We start from the raw sequence: 14,817 nt of genomic DNA, 5'->3' as shown, positions 1-14,817 counted from the left end.
CCGGAACATGGGAAAAGCTCTGTCGGAGGTGGGAGTTGAAACTCCTTCTGACAGGGGATTCCGCCAGACGCTCCCAACAAACCCTCACAATACGTTTGGGTCTGCCAGGACGGACCGGCATCTTTCCCCACCATCGGAGCCTACTCACCACCAGGTGGTGATCAGTTGACAGCTCCGCCCCTCTCTTCACCCGAGTGTCCAAAACATGCGGCCGCAAATCCGATGATACAACCACAAGGTCGATCATCGAACTACGGCCCAGGGTGTCCTGGTGCCAAGTGCACATATGGACACCCTTATGTTTGAACAAGGTGTTCGTTATGGACAGTCCGTGACGAGCACAGAAGTCCAATAACAAAACACCACTCGAGTTCTGATCGGGGGGGCCGTTCCTCCCAATCACGCCCCTCCAGGTCTCACTGTCATTGCCCACGTGAGCATTGAAGTCCCCCAGCAGAACAAGGGAGTCCCCAGCAGGAGTACTCTCCAGCACACCCTCCAAGGACTCCAAAAAGGGTGGGTATGCTGAGCTGCCGTTTGGTGCATATGCACAAACAACAGTCAGGACCCGTCCCCCCACCCGAAGGCGGAGGGAAGCAACCCTCTCGTCTACCGGTGTGAACCCCAATGTACAGGCACTGAGCCGGGGTGCAATGAGTATGCCCACACCTGCTCTGCGCCTCTCACCATGAGCAACTCCAGAGTGGAAGAGAGTCCAACCCCTCTCGAGAGAACTAGTACCAGAACCCAGGCTGTGTGTGGAGGCAAGTCCGACTATATCCAGTCGGAACTTCTCTACCTCACACACCAGCTCGGGCTCCTTCCCTGCCAGAGAGGTGACATTCCATGTCCCAAGAGCTAGCTTCTGCAGCCGAGGATCGGACCGCCAGGGTCCCCGCCTTTGGCTGCCGCCCAGCTCGCATTGCACCCGACCCCTTCGACCCCTCCCACGGGTGGTGAGACCATGAGAAGGAGGACCCACGTTGCCTCTTCGGGCTGAGCCCGGCCGGGCCCCATGGGTGTAGGCCCGGCCACCAGGCGCTCGCCAACGAGCCCCACCTCCAGGCCTGGCTCCAGAGGGGGGCCCCGGTGACCCGCGTCCGGGCAAGGGAAACTGAGTGCCATCGATTTTGTCTGTCATAAGGGGTTTTGTGAGCCGTGCTTTGTCTGGTCCCTCACCTAGGACCTGTTTGCCATGGGTGACCCTGCCAGGGGCATAAAGCCCCAGACAACTTAGCTCCTAGGATCATTGGGACACACAAACCCCTCCACCACGGTAAGGTGACGGCTCCCGGAGAGGGAGGGATCATAGAAGTGGAATAATCAGAATACATGTTTCATTCGTGTGACTGCTTCCCGAGCGATTATGCTGTTGGGTTTTACAAGAACCCCTAACCATGACAGCAAAGGTGTCTCAAAAAATATCGCCACTGACCTCTACAAAACCAGCGGCGATGCTCTCGTCATTTTAGCTCAGGCACTTTTAAGGCCTTTCATCGGCTTCATCTTATGAAGGAGCTCACGTGTGCGTCTCGCTATAAACGATGTTAAAAAAAAAAGCCAAATTCAATGCGAAAAACAAAAGCACCCAACCATGATGCGTCACTCCTCAGAATGCATTGCGACGTAAACAATGGCGGCGTATCGGCAAAATTCAAAGTTTCTAAAAAATGCATTAAAGTGGAAATTATGTTTTACAAATATCGTATCATGTTACTCACAACAAAATTAATTGTCTAGAGCGAACATTGCAGTTGAGGTTCCTTTTAAAACGGTAGCTATCAGAATAAAAATGTACATACCCCATTGTGTGACTTTGGATGGAGATGCACAGTAGTTTAAAAAAACAAAACAGTTGGGACTAATAAAAGAGACCAATGGGAACAAATGACCCTTCAGCTACAGCATGGGCCAAACTTTACCCAGCTGAGCTTCCTATCCGAACAGGAGCAGGGCTCCTTTGTCTTTCCGAAAGCAACACTCAATTTGTGGATTTTTAATGCAAAGAAGTAGTTGCCAGTGGCTTTGCTGCTTTGCCCTTGCACAGTTGATCAGAAACGCTTACTCAGACTTTGGCTCATCTCCATTCCTTTTGTCTCTTTTCGTATTTCTCACTGTTGCGTGACTGGGCTAGACCCATTAGTTTCCCACTAAATCTTATTTCTTCAGCTCACCAAGACAGTTGTACTTTTGCACCATTGTGGGAACAGTTTGGGGTCGACCCCTGGTTTTTTTTTTTTTTCTCCCTTCCAACCCGACAGTCACTTGGTGAACAAAGCAAGGTTCACCATTACCGGGAGGAGACTGACGTTAGGCCCTCCGGCATGTCCTCCCAATTGCACATGCCCTGAGCACGTTGTCAGACTTTCTGAAAAAGTGGGCGATCGCTCACTATGCTGATATTTGCCTTGGATATTTTCAAAGGATTGTTAAAAGCTGAGAAAAGGATCAGTTGTTTGCAAAAACCACTTCTGAGAGAGAACATGAACTAGAGAGGGCAAAAAAGTTAAATGGCCATCATTTTTATGTTTCATGTTTTTTACATCATGCACAACTCTCATTTATTGTGCAATAATCTAATTGTAACATTTATTTGTTACATAGCTTGATGCATTTTTATGCTTTAGAAAACATTGTTATAAGAATTTTGGGGGCTCTTGGAACGGATTAGGGCATTTACATGGAAAACACGTCTCTACTTAACAAAATTTCTACTTCAGAAATTTCTTCCAGAACCAATTAATTTTGTAAGTAGAGGTACCACTTTATACTTCTGGGGGAACAGCTAAATTTAACCAAAACAAGAAAACTTTGTTGATCCTAACTTTCCCCCACTTTGAATTTGGTTCTTTTTCACAAAATCAAAATTCCAAGCTTCCCAAAGTGCAACAAGAATCCCCGTGGCATAGCTCTTGACTCTTCCTGTTCAAAAGAATGTTTCCAATAAGAGGACGCTATAGAGCCCGATATGCACGAATGCTCACGTGACGACTGCAGCGTCTATTGACTTTCCATTTTGGAATAATATACGAGCTGTAGCGGCGTATAACCGTGCCTCTTTGTGTCCGTCTTTGACCGGCAGGCTCTTTTTATCAGTTGCCGATGTGCACTGATCCACTTCTTGATAAGATGTGATGAATGGTGGTTGTCAAAACAAATCTGGAATGAATACATCTTTTATTCTGGTTTTGGTAGCTCTGCTGACCTAACCCCCCCCCCCCCCCCCCTCCCCGCAATCTGTTTTCTTTTGACATGATTGATACCGGGCTTCTCGGGTTGCGATCCAAAAAGGTCATTTTGCCATCAAATAGATTTGAATGGAAATATGTAAACCTATGTTGCTGGGAACTGGATTATTTGTGCCACAAGGAACAAGCGCAGAAAGGACAACGCCCCGATTGATGACACGAATGTCAATCCTGCCACCCGTGCGTTACGCCTCACTGAACAGGATATGAAATTGATCAAGGATGAGACTTGACGTTGCACTGTTGCTATCGTCATGCTGTCAAACAAGAGCTGGATCGACAATGAATATGGAAATTGCGTACACGCGGCAACTTGTGAGCTACAAGGTGGGAGCTCCGGGTACAAAGCTGACGCAGATCGTCTTTGTTTTTGATGGGCAGACAAGATTGTGAAGAGCTCAAAGCACATCCAGGTCTTTTAGCTCTTCACAATCTTCGAAACGAGATTGGATACAAAATGACAGGTTGCTACTCTAACAGGCGGCTGCTTGGCAGTATTTGCTCATAGAATGAGTTTGATTCCTTCGGGGTGGGCGAACATTTTGACTGCATACCGAATTAAGGCTTCGTCGGGAATTTGTGGCGGTATCTCTAAAGAAATGGAGTGTGTAAAGCAGCATGACCAAAGCTTAGAATTCAAGTGTTAAAAGCAGCGACGCATGTCTGTGCATTTCCTTTCCGTTTTAAATAGATTGCCAATAGTGTTTGCATTGTTTGTAATTTGAGCTGCCCTCTGTTTTATTTATTTTTATTTTTTGTGCCAACGTTACAGAAATAAGACCGCCCAATGTTGCTTATTTTGATTATTCTACAAGTGATCAGAGCCTCCTATCATCATTTTTGGAAGATAGGGAAGGCACCAATGCACCAATGCATATCTTCAATATACGTTCTTCCTTTTTCACCCTTGAGATCGCCTCCGATTGTTTGTTGTTGTTGATTTCATGGTTTGTTTTTATTCTCTTTTTTTGGTGTTCCCCATTAAAACAGAGGAGGGCCTTCAACTTCCGAGGAAGAGAGTCTCTCATTGGGGTAGCTCGGATGACCAAGAAACAGGAAGCGCACATCCGGAACTGACTGGCCATTCGGGAAGCAGATGGAGACGCATCCTTCTCCTCATCCTCGCCATCACTATTCACAACATTCCAGGTGAGAACAAACCGTTCGGATAGGACGGGGGTCGGCAACACGCGGCTCCAGAGCCGCATGCGGCTCTTTAGCGACATCTAGTGGCTCCTTGGAGCTTTATAAAAATGAAAATGGAAAAAGATTTTGATTGGAGGCTAATATAGCTCAAATAGATATAGATACAGTGTATGTTGCAGCTCCGAAAAAGGAGATCTGTGGTGTTGCTGTTTTTTTTAAACGTACACTTTATTAATGCTTTTAACAGTCTCGACAAACACAGACACGTCTGCGTCAGACTCCGTGCCTTCTCTCTTCTCGTTCGACTCGAGGGGCGTTCAAAGACGGCGTCCGAAAAAATGGAAATTCATGATCACTTCCCTGACACTAAGAAAAGCGAAAATAATGCACCAAAACAAACAAACAAAAAAAATCAAGCAAGGAAATCACAAAATAAATTCTATGGGCCGTTTGTGAACACACAAGAAAGGAATGAATAACATAAACAATTCTGAGACAGTCCAGTCTCCTACATAGATACAGCATGTGTTTCCTTCATTGTAAGTTTTATAGAAGGCTTTTATTTTTTTGTGGCTCCATACATATTTGTTTTTTGTTTTTTTGTCTTATATGGCTCTTTCAACATTTTGGGTTGCTGACCCCTGGGATAGGACATGAAAGTCTGTTTGCAAATGTGATCTGTGACGTTATTTTTCTCCACGCTGCGTTAGAAATCAGCAACCTTAAGACAAATCCACAAATCGATATTTCGAAAAAAGTAACTCGACTCTAGACATGGATTTTAAGTGCACTGAAACAACACAATCGCACGTAAGGCAGACTTCAGGGGCGGACCTCTTGCAGCTGTCATTTCACAACGCACCTACCACTATTTTAACTCATTTAGTACCAGCCAATTCTGGACCAAGTCTGAAAGACGTTTAAAAACGTCTTTGGGAGTGAATGAGTTAAGTACTTTTTTTTTTTTTCTTTCTTGATGCAAATGATGTTTTCACTGCCCCGCTGAGTGGCTTCAAGCTGGCAGGAAAGAGAGTGATTCATTTGATGCGGCGGTACATGCCTTACTCTGTGGTCATGTGATGATGATTTTACATACAGGGGCACATGTTCAGAATAAAGCCTTTTTTTCCCTCCCGTCAGATTCTTGAACCCCTTTTCCTGACAGATTTGTTCAAACGCATTGTCAGACGGGAATGTAGGCGAGGTGCGGAAGTGTGAACTAAGCAGTGACAAGCAACAGTCGGAGGAGAGGTTTGCTGCTTTGTATGAGCGACAGTGAGGCCTAAATGCCCTTCCAATCTATCAGAAGGAAACACTAGATCGATAATATTGATATTTTTTATTACAATTACAAAATATGTTTTCGCAATCAGTTTTTATTTATTTTACCTTTACTCAGCCAGATAAGGCAATTGAGAAAAGATTCACATTTGCAGTGGCAACCTGGCTGCGGACACTCTCACATCAAGATAACGTGTCCCTTGACGATGGCCGGCCTCTAATTTGCATAAGTACTTCGCTTGGCTTCCTCCGACTGTTTTCCATTTGTACTAGGAAATTCGGATCATATCTGACAACAGGACTGATTTAAGTGACAAAGCCGACTATGCTAAGCTGTGCCAAGTTTCTGTACAGCTCTGTGGTCATCATCATTATTTTATTACTTTCACCTTAAGATGCTTCCTTCCGCTGGAAGTCAACTATGAGGTGTTACGACTTTAGATTTGCACGTTTGACTAGTATTCCTTCAGGGCCATTCAACTTTAGAGATCAGATTAAAAAAAAAAAAAGATATGTTCAGTATAACGGCAGACACTAAAGCTTGTTAATGTATCGTCAAACTTAGTGTAAAAGTGCAAATAGAGTTTCGAGGGCCCTGTGGCATTTCAGACGGATCCCGAGAATTGAGTGCGAGTGAAGAGTGCTTGCTCCCTGACCCCGCCCAGAAGGGTTCTTCATTATGTCTGCATGTATGGACAGTGGGGAATAGATTGGAGCCAATGTGTCGTTAGATGATGATGAAGAGGCCCTTCAGGCTCTTGGATAGCTGCGGCTGCACACGGATGAGGATCCTGATGTCTCCCCAACAAGTTGCCTGTGCACAGATGCTTTCATCTTTCATTTGGCTCCTTTTGAGTCTCGACTTTGCTTTTTCTTTCACCTGTAGCTTTCGGCTGAATGGACGCTGCATTAATAATTTCAGCATGGATCCTTTGCTGTACTCAAGCCTTTGAACTCCGTGAATCCTTCTTCCCTTCTGTTTTATTATTATTTTGGGACCGCACGAATGCAACAAACTTGCAAACGTTGGTGGGAATGTTTTCGAATAACTTGGCATTGCAACGACAAACGTTGCATACTAAATGTTTCAAAACATTTTAATCAGCATCCAGATTTGGTCCAGAATTAATGGGTGGAGATTCATCTTTTTTTTATCCTAAATTATTTTCAAAAATTTATGAATTTATTAGAAGCAAACCAACACATCTTAACCAGAGTTCCCAATACTTATGGAGGGCAGTAAAGGCCGTAAACCGTACGTACTAACCCATTTGTTCCCAAACTGTGGTCGATATAAAAACAATACTACTACTATCATCTGCAAAATTTAGTTTTGTTTTTATTTATTTATTATTTTTTTTTGTGCAAGTTGCTACTGTTGTAAGTTTTGCACCACGAGGTCACATTGTCAATTTTCACTCCCCTAAATAGACTATTGGCTCCTTTCGGCGGGCTGCAGCCTCCTCATGTGTCATTTGTAGTCACAGGAACATCTCGGCAAGAACAAGAGGGCGTTCGATGAAGACTGTTAAATCTGCCGTGTCTGTACTTACCCCAAGCTCTTGTGAGCCATGACGCGAGGTCTTATTTGCTGACTTGCTGCACTGCAAGTCACTCAAAGCAGGACGGATTTGCTTCTCCACCATGTCAATTGCACTCAGAAAAAAAGACTTAAAGTATTATCTGTGCCTTAAAAAAAAAAACACCTAAAAATTCCATTGTGCTGACATTTTCACTTGCATTGGTCCCGCTAACAACAGCCAAAAATAAACTTCTAAAAATCTCTCATTTTAACTCTATCATGCATAAATAATGACAACCTCACTGTCGTAACCGCTGTCCCTGAAAGGGTCGATATAAGAACCCTCACATGGCCGCCTTTCAAAGTGTGCACAATTTATATTGTCCGATCACATGAAGCTGATGACTTAACAACACCCTGTGGGCCACATCGCAATATATTCCATGACTGAAATTAAACATCCATCCTCGTTCTCGTGAAGCATCTGTCTGTGTCATGAATAGGATTTTATTTTCTGTGGCTCAAGCGCCCGCAGGTTCAGATCCTTAAATGCCATAAATAGTTTTCCTTCTCCAGTGACAGCTCATAGGGGGAATGCGTAAAAAAATAAAATAAAATTGCTCAAGTGCATGGATTAAGATATCCGTGCACACTAATTAATTCCTGGCTCATTAGCATGCATATATACTGTATATATAATTTTTTAAATTAGTAAGTCACCCTCCTGCTGTATGCTTGTTTTTGAATATTTCCTCGTGCCACGGTGATAGAAATTGTAATTAAATTAAAAGGAGGCCCAGGCGACACATACCATATGTCACACTCAAGGTGATCTTTTCTGCAGAGGGCTTAGCTGTGGGAGTTGGATTCGGGGCCATTGGGAAGACTTCATCTGCTACGCTTGAGAGTGCCAGGTAAGACCGTTTCGTGAACAAATACAATTGTCACCTCGAAACTTGAATTCCTTCGAATCGTGTGAAATCGGCGTCTCTCGGGTTGGCAAGCGTCAAAGAATTGAACTCTTCAGCATGTGGCGTCAATAGAAGAGTCCAGTAAAGTTGATGTTTCCAGGTATCTGTAAGGGAGTATTTATTTGTCGGATGACTTTTTACTTGAGTTCCATACATTTGAAAACATATCTTATGCAAGCCAATAACTAATAAAGTTTGTCCGTTCTTTGCTAATTTCTTAACTCATTCAGTACCAGCCAAGTCTGAAAAGATGTTTAAAAACGTCTTTGGGAGTGAATGGGTTAATTGCTAATTTCTTAATTTTATTACATTTTGGTATTTTGCCCTTGCACAACTTGTTGTCAGTTAAGGTGATTGCATTGATACTTTTCAATACAGATACGTGTACGAAATTTAAAAATAATTAATGAATAGTTTGCGACAGTGAAGAAAAAAAAATTCTTCATTGCGCTTTTCAACCCCGTCATTCTGGACCATGACGTACTCTGCTTGTTCAATCCAGTAGCCTCATGGTTACAAAAGAAACTGCTATGGCATCGAATAGTAGATTAGACTGGAAAAAAAATAAATCTGATTATCTCCGGCCCAGTGGTCCAGTGGTTCGCGCGTCGACCTCACAGTCCAGTGGTACTGGGTTCAATTCCAGCTCTGGCTTTCCCTGTGTGGAGTTTGCATGTTCTCCCCGGCCCTGCGTGGGTTTTCTCCGGGTATTCCGGTTTCCTCCCACATTACAAAAACATGCATGGCAGGCTGATTGAACACTCCAAATTGTCCCGAGGGGTGAGTGTGAGTGCGGATGGTTGTTCATCTCTGTGTGCCCTGCGATTGGCTGGCAAGCGGTTCAGGGTGTCCCTCGCCTACTGCCCGAAGACAGCTAGGATTGGCTCAGCACCCCCCGCGACCCGACCCTTGTTAGGATAAGCGGATCGGAAAATGAATGAATGAATGATTATCTCCACTTTCCCATTGCCTGCAGGAATTTGGCTGTTGGTATCGGCATCCAGAATTTCCCAGAAGGCCTTGCAGTAAGCTTGCCACTTCGAGGCTCGGGCGTCTCAACGTGGACAGCTTTTTGGTGAAAAACACACACCTTCTTCAGGAGTCATGAGCACACTCAAAACGGAGCCAGACAATGAGCTTTCATTCATTGCATCTGTTTCCGGTCTCCATCTTAGGTATGGTCAGCTCAGCGGCATGGTGGAACCCATCGCTGGGATGCTGGGCGCCGTCGCCGTGGTGTTGGCCGAACCTCTGCTGCCATACGCCTTGGCGTTCGCCGCCGGGGCGATGGTTTACGTGGTGGTGGATGACATCATACCCGAGGCTCAAGTCAGGTGAGAGATTTAAGATGCTGGTTTTGGTAATCAAATGTGGATTTAAAGGGGAAGTCAGCTCAGCGCGGCCCTACTAGCCTCAACATGGTATTCTGATTCATATTGCATTCCCACTCTTGTTGTCCGTAGTGGGAACGGGAAGCTGGCCTCCTGGACCTCAATCTTGGGCTTTATCGTAATGATGTCACTAGACGTGGGGCTAGGCTGAATCACCATGGCGACCGGCACCACGCCGACAAACAGCCCCCCCATAGCCATCATTACCACAACATACCTGACCTCAGTGTCAAAGAAGGGGACCAAGTCACATTTTTGTTGGGATGTAAATACTGTAATTGGCCATTTTCCCTCAGTGCAACCCGTTGCCATAGCAGTCAAAAGAATGTGACATCACCCTATACTGTACAGCACATGAAGGATAGTTTCTGTTATCTTAAGCAAACCAATTAACGTCACTGTGATTACGTTGCACATTGTTGAATCACAACCAATGTTATGCAATGATGACGCACACACGTGGACACGATTGTTGTTCCCTCTCTGTTAGTGAAAGAAATAACTTGAATCTGACAAAAACATTTATTCATCAGTGAAAATCGGCGATTGGCTTTGTGTTGCGGTCCAACGGAATTGTTTATCAAAAACTCGGGAAGTTGACGATTTTGACCTGTTCATCCACGGTGTGCCCTCGAATTAGCTTCACAGATGTCTCCAAACTTGTCGTCAGTCGCTTGGCTTTTTGAAAGGGTGAGGGGGATTCACGGTGCTGTTTGGTGACAAGCCGTGCACCACGCTAAACGCGGACCAGAAGAAGCAAAGGAGTTGTCTCAGCAGATTAGAAAGACGAGCACATTAAAGCTAAAGCTTTTATTCGACATCTCCAGGCAGCTTGATGTTCCGTTGACGATAGTTGCATATGTTATTCCGTTATTTAAGATTCGTGGCGCTGGAGCCAAACCTCCCAGATTGTGGCCTCGATTTGCAGTATTTACTTTTCATTTTGAAACATTATAATAACTATTGTCAGATTCACTTTGGGTTTTTCTTTCATTCTCAAGACGTACCAACAATTTTATCCGCATGAGTATTTACACTGCGATAATAACTTTTTTTTTTCCCCCACAACATCATTTCTGTACAGTTAGGTCCAGAAGCATTTGGACAGTATTTTTTTTTTTCAATGATTTTTGCTATTATATAACCAGCACATTGGCTTTTGGACATTTATTTATACAAGTTGCTTTCTCAGCATATTTCGGGTCATTTATCTTCCTGTCAAGTTGCGATTGGCTCAGTGTGAACAGAGGGTGTAGATCTATACTCCTCGCAATTGATTGTCAGCAGCCACATCATCAATAAACCCCACTGAGTCTGTTCCGCACGTAACTATAAATGTCCACATCATACCACGATGATGTGGTATGCTTTGGATATGCAGTCCCAGTCACTATCAATTACATTTCACTGAAACAACTCGAGTTTTTTTTTTTTTTTTTTTTTTTTTAATAATGGGAACTAAAAACTTCCTAGCACTTAGATATAGCACTTGATCTCAACCCAGTCAAGCATGCTTTTCGCTTACGGGAGACAAAAACACAATCAAACTGCAAGTGAAGGTGGCTGGCGAATGATCTCTATCGAGAATGTTTGTTGTCATCTCCAGATTTCAGGAAGTCATTGACTGCAAAGCTTTTTATCTGGGTGTTAAAGAATTATGCATACCTGCGTATTCACAATTATGTGGCTTTCTGGAGGTCCCAAAAATAACAGTAGATATTTTGCATAAAATGTCCATAGTTTGTAAATAGTATATATGGTTGTGTCTAGAGGCAACATCATAAATCCGCTGTCGCTGTCCAAATACATCAGGAACTAACTGTAAATGTATTTTCAGATGGAAAAGCATAATTTAAAAGTCTAGCTTTTTAACAATCTCCAATTGACTTTGATGATCGAAGTTGTCCAATTTTACACGTTAAATTACTGTCAACTTTGTTTCGTTTTAGTTTGAGCTTCCAGTTTTGTTGCGAGTACCTCATAGTGGCAATACTTGAACTCTGGGATATATTGGACTTGAACAATTTGATCTTTGTCTTATATTTAACACATTATTTTGTTTTATGGTATGCCGCAATGTGCACATTTGTTAAATGTGACTTGTTCCGACATGAAACTGATGAAAATAATTGGCCAAGCCCAATTAAACAGTCGTGCCTTCTTTTCTGTCGCTCTACTGCCATCTGCCGGCCATAGTGGTCAGTTCCGTCAAAAACAAAATGTTGATGTTGATTTACTGTACATGTGAATTGTTTATTTAAATAAACAGCTCCGTCAACGCAACCAGTCACAACACGAATGATATATTGATGATTTATCGTACACGATCCATTTATTTAATCAGAGAGGCCGTCATTACGATGAATCTCTCAACCACCCACATTCAAATATGCAAATTAGTAGTAACCATTTTCGTTGCATCGTGTTTATCTGATTTTGGTAATTTTATCCTTGACATGTTTGTTTTTTTGTTTAACCTTTTTTTACATACACTGTCGGTAAATGGTTTAAACTATTTCTGTGTCACACTTGAAGTTGTTTTTTTTTCATTTTGCCAAAGTGCAACAGGCCATTTATTCGGTTTCGATAGAATAGTTCCGTTTTTAATATCTTCTATGTGCTGAGAAGTATCAAAGGGGCAATATTAGAAAAACAATGACAATACAAGATTAGTTCTGACATAGGTCGCATATAGTTTTGAAAAAAAAAGGCATCTTAAGTATTGTCATACTTTCCGTAGAAAAAAGTTGTACTTCTTTCAGATATGGTAAAGTCACTGTCGAAATTAAAGCTGTAATATTTCACAAGGTAATTAAACCAAATGAGCAGAGCCAGTCATGTCTTTATTGTAGAAATAACTCAAATTTTGACAACACAACCTTTCATCAGTAAAATAAGACGGCTTTTTAAACATAGTATTTATTCTTGTAAATCCTGTGAGTCTCACTTAATTTTCGTAATGTAAATTTCTTTTCATCGTGGCTCCAAATACCTCATACCTGAGATGCCTAACCGAATAAATAAATACAAAGCCACACAGATTTGTTTAATGTGTTAGACTTGTGATCACAAAGCATGAGTAGAACGAGGTCAAAAAAACAAGACACTTAACAATTCACAACCCTCCCACCCCACATGATTTAACATGTAGCTAGAGAATCATAACTGGGAGCGGCTTGTACTGCAAGAAGTTAATGAGACTTGTTGGCATGTCCAACTGCTCGATACAGTGCATCTTGTTGATCTTTTTGAGGTATCTCCGCACCGCCAGTCGGCACAGTGAAGTCAAGGCCTTGGGATTTCCTGAGGAACGGCAGATGAAGCAAGATGTTAATTCCTTTCTGTAAGTATCTTTAATGACCCATAGCACATTTAATAATTCAGCATCCCTCTGGGAAAAAAAGTTGTGAAAACAACTAGTGCTGGCCGTTGTACATACACAGTAAAAGTTTTAGTCTTTAATGAAGCGAACTTACAATTTTGGAGAATGTATGAGGAAACCTAAAAGCAAAGCAAAGTCCACAATACGGCTGACAACCTGCTGTCGGCCAGTGGGATAATTAAAACCCACAGGCCCGCTCAATAAACGCAATACCTCTTTCCTGCAGAAGCAGCTCCACGGCCTCGTTCTGCTTGGTGGACTTTTCGATGATGAGCGTGGGAAGGTAGACGTTGGCGCCAAAGTCGATGAGGAGCTGGATGTACTCAACACTGCAACCGTGCCTCAGACACATCTCCAGGACTGTTTTGGGCTGCTTGATGGTGCTCAGCAGTCTGGCATAGGCGCAGTTGTAATCCGGATCGGCACCATAGAGGAGCAGAAGTTTGAAGCACTCAATGTGTCCGTACACGGCCGCCAGGTAGAGCGGGCCGCTCGACACCCTGGCGCTCGAGGTCCACAGCAGGACTCTGGAGCGCGAGTTGGCCTCGGCGCCGTGTTTGAGCAGTTCCTGCAGTATCTCGACGTCACCCTCACGAGCTGCGGTCAGGACGGGGGAGCAAATGTTGTAGGCGCTTCCGTTGGGGTCGGCGCCGGACCGAAGAAGCGCTAAAACGCAGTCTAGGTACTTTCCACGCACTGCGGCGAAAAGCGGCGTCTGGGCTTTGACATCCACGCAGTCCACAAAGGCGCCGTGGGTCAGCAGGACCTGCAGGCAGCTGAGATGGCCCTTGGACACCGCGGCGTGTAGAGGCGTGCTTGCGATGCCCCAGCCCCCTCGATAGTTGATGACCTTCTTGTAGATTTCCTGGCACAGCATCTCATCCAGGAGTCGTTCATTGTTTTGCAACGCTGCTTGGCGGAGCTGGGAGATCTCACGACTTCTTTCCTCTTCTGTGGTCCTCAACTTCAGCATAGAACCTACTGGCAAGACACACAAAGATGATGTCAACTGGAACACAGAAAGGTACCTACCTACCACTTTGTGAGTCGTGAAAAAGAATCCAAATTTCTGATCTCAGGGAGGTATGAATCATGATGATGATCGTTGTATAGTATGTGACATTTTTTAATTTGACATGTACTCCATCGGCGTACATTTATTTAAATATTAAAACACGTTCATAATAGTGTACCATCAGGAAACTGGTTAAATACAATAAACTTTAAATTACTAACGCGGTAAATGTTGCTAACCCCAGCGGCTAATTGAAATCTTAGTAAGGGCCTCATCCATTAATTAGATCAAAATCTACTTCTCTAATTAGTCTTTACGATCACGGAAATCACGACGACTGATCCTGAGCTAAAGCGAACGTTAGCAGCTAAATGTAAACAAACAGTTGCCACCCACGAATCGTGCATTCCGTTCATTTTTTGGGAAAAAAACCCGCTGTCACAAAAAAAAAAGCTCGTCTTACTGTGTTTTAATTAATCTTTGCTTTTGACATGTGATCATTGAACAGAAAAGGCATCGTTTTTTTTCGAGGTTTTACCTGCGATGTGTCACCACAGGCCGTCCACTTTTCCTGGTTTACTTTTCGTCGGGATTGCCTTGACGTTCAAATTCAGTTCCAAGTGTACATTACTGCCCCTCCTGTCTCCATGTAGAATTACATCCTTAATTTCTGTCGATGATTCGAAAGAAAATACAAATGACATGCAATTAAAAAAATTACGTGTAATACTAGGTTTTTAAAAGAAACCTGGACATGAATATATTGAAAGTGATACTATAAGTGGACATTAATATATTGAAAGTGATACTATAGGCTCATCAGTTACATTTTCACCACTGATTGACTGCATGGAAGTGTTT

General features: G+C 43.4%; 2 protein-coding genes across 5 annotated transcripts in view; one reads left to right on the top strand and one right to left on the bottom strand.

The window, feature by feature from the left end:
• slc39a11 (solute carrier family 39, member 11) overlaps positions 1-11,842 on the top strand; it is a 65,422-nt gene extending 53,580 nt beyond the window's left edge. For all 3 annotated transcript variants that reach the window (XM_086139045.1, XM_086139046.1, XM_086139044.1), the window contains exons 6-10: positions 4,239-4,397; positions 8,042-8,111; positions 9,145-9,243; positions 9,344-9,502; positions 9,632-11,842. In XM_086139045.1, coding sequence (XP_085995171.1) covers positions 4,239-4,397; positions 8,042-8,111; positions 9,145-9,243; positions 9,344-9,502; positions 9,632-9,710 — 566 coding nt within the window. In that variant the 3' untranslated portion in view covers positions 9,711-11,842. The remainder of the gene's footprint in view (positions 1-4,238; positions 4,398-8,041; positions 8,112-9,144; positions 9,244-9,343; positions 9,503-9,631) is intronic.
• A 543-nt stretch (positions 11,843-12,385) lies between these two features.
• On the bottom strand, positions 12,386-14,542 carry LOC147189552 (ankyrin repeat and SOCS box protein 12-like). 2 transcript variants are annotated; one of them, XM_086099561.1, is made up of 3 exons: positions 14,495-14,542; positions 13,155-13,922; positions 12,386-12,862 (listed from the first exon to the last, which is right to left on the bottom strand). In XM_086099561.1, exons 2-3 carry the CDS (start codon positions 13,912-13,914, stop codon positions 12,711-12,713), a joined length of 912 nt encoding a protein of 303 aa, XP_085955687.1. In that variant the 5' UTR covers positions 13,915-13,922; positions 14,495-14,542; the 3' UTR covers positions 12,386-12,710. The 2 variants fall into 2 exon arrangements, with proteins under 2 accessions (XP_085955687.1, XP_085955688.1); XM_086099562.1 differs by having other exon boundaries at positions 13,155-13,919; positions 14,495-14,537.
• Between the last annotated feature and the right edge of the window lie 275 nt (positions 14,543-14,817).

Source organism: Hippocampus guttulatus, chromosome 19 (assembly GCF_054856545.1).
Source record: "Hippocampus guttulatus isolate MCC_2025c chromosome 19, RoL_Hgut_1.0, whole genome shotgun sequence".
In the NCBI taxonomy this organism is placed as follows: Eukaryota; Metazoa; Chordata; class Actinopteri; order Syngnathiformes; family Syngnathidae; genus Hippocampus; species Hippocampus guttulatus.
Note: the sequence above shows the minus strand (reverse complement) of the source record. Positions and strands in the feature narration are given on the sequence as shown.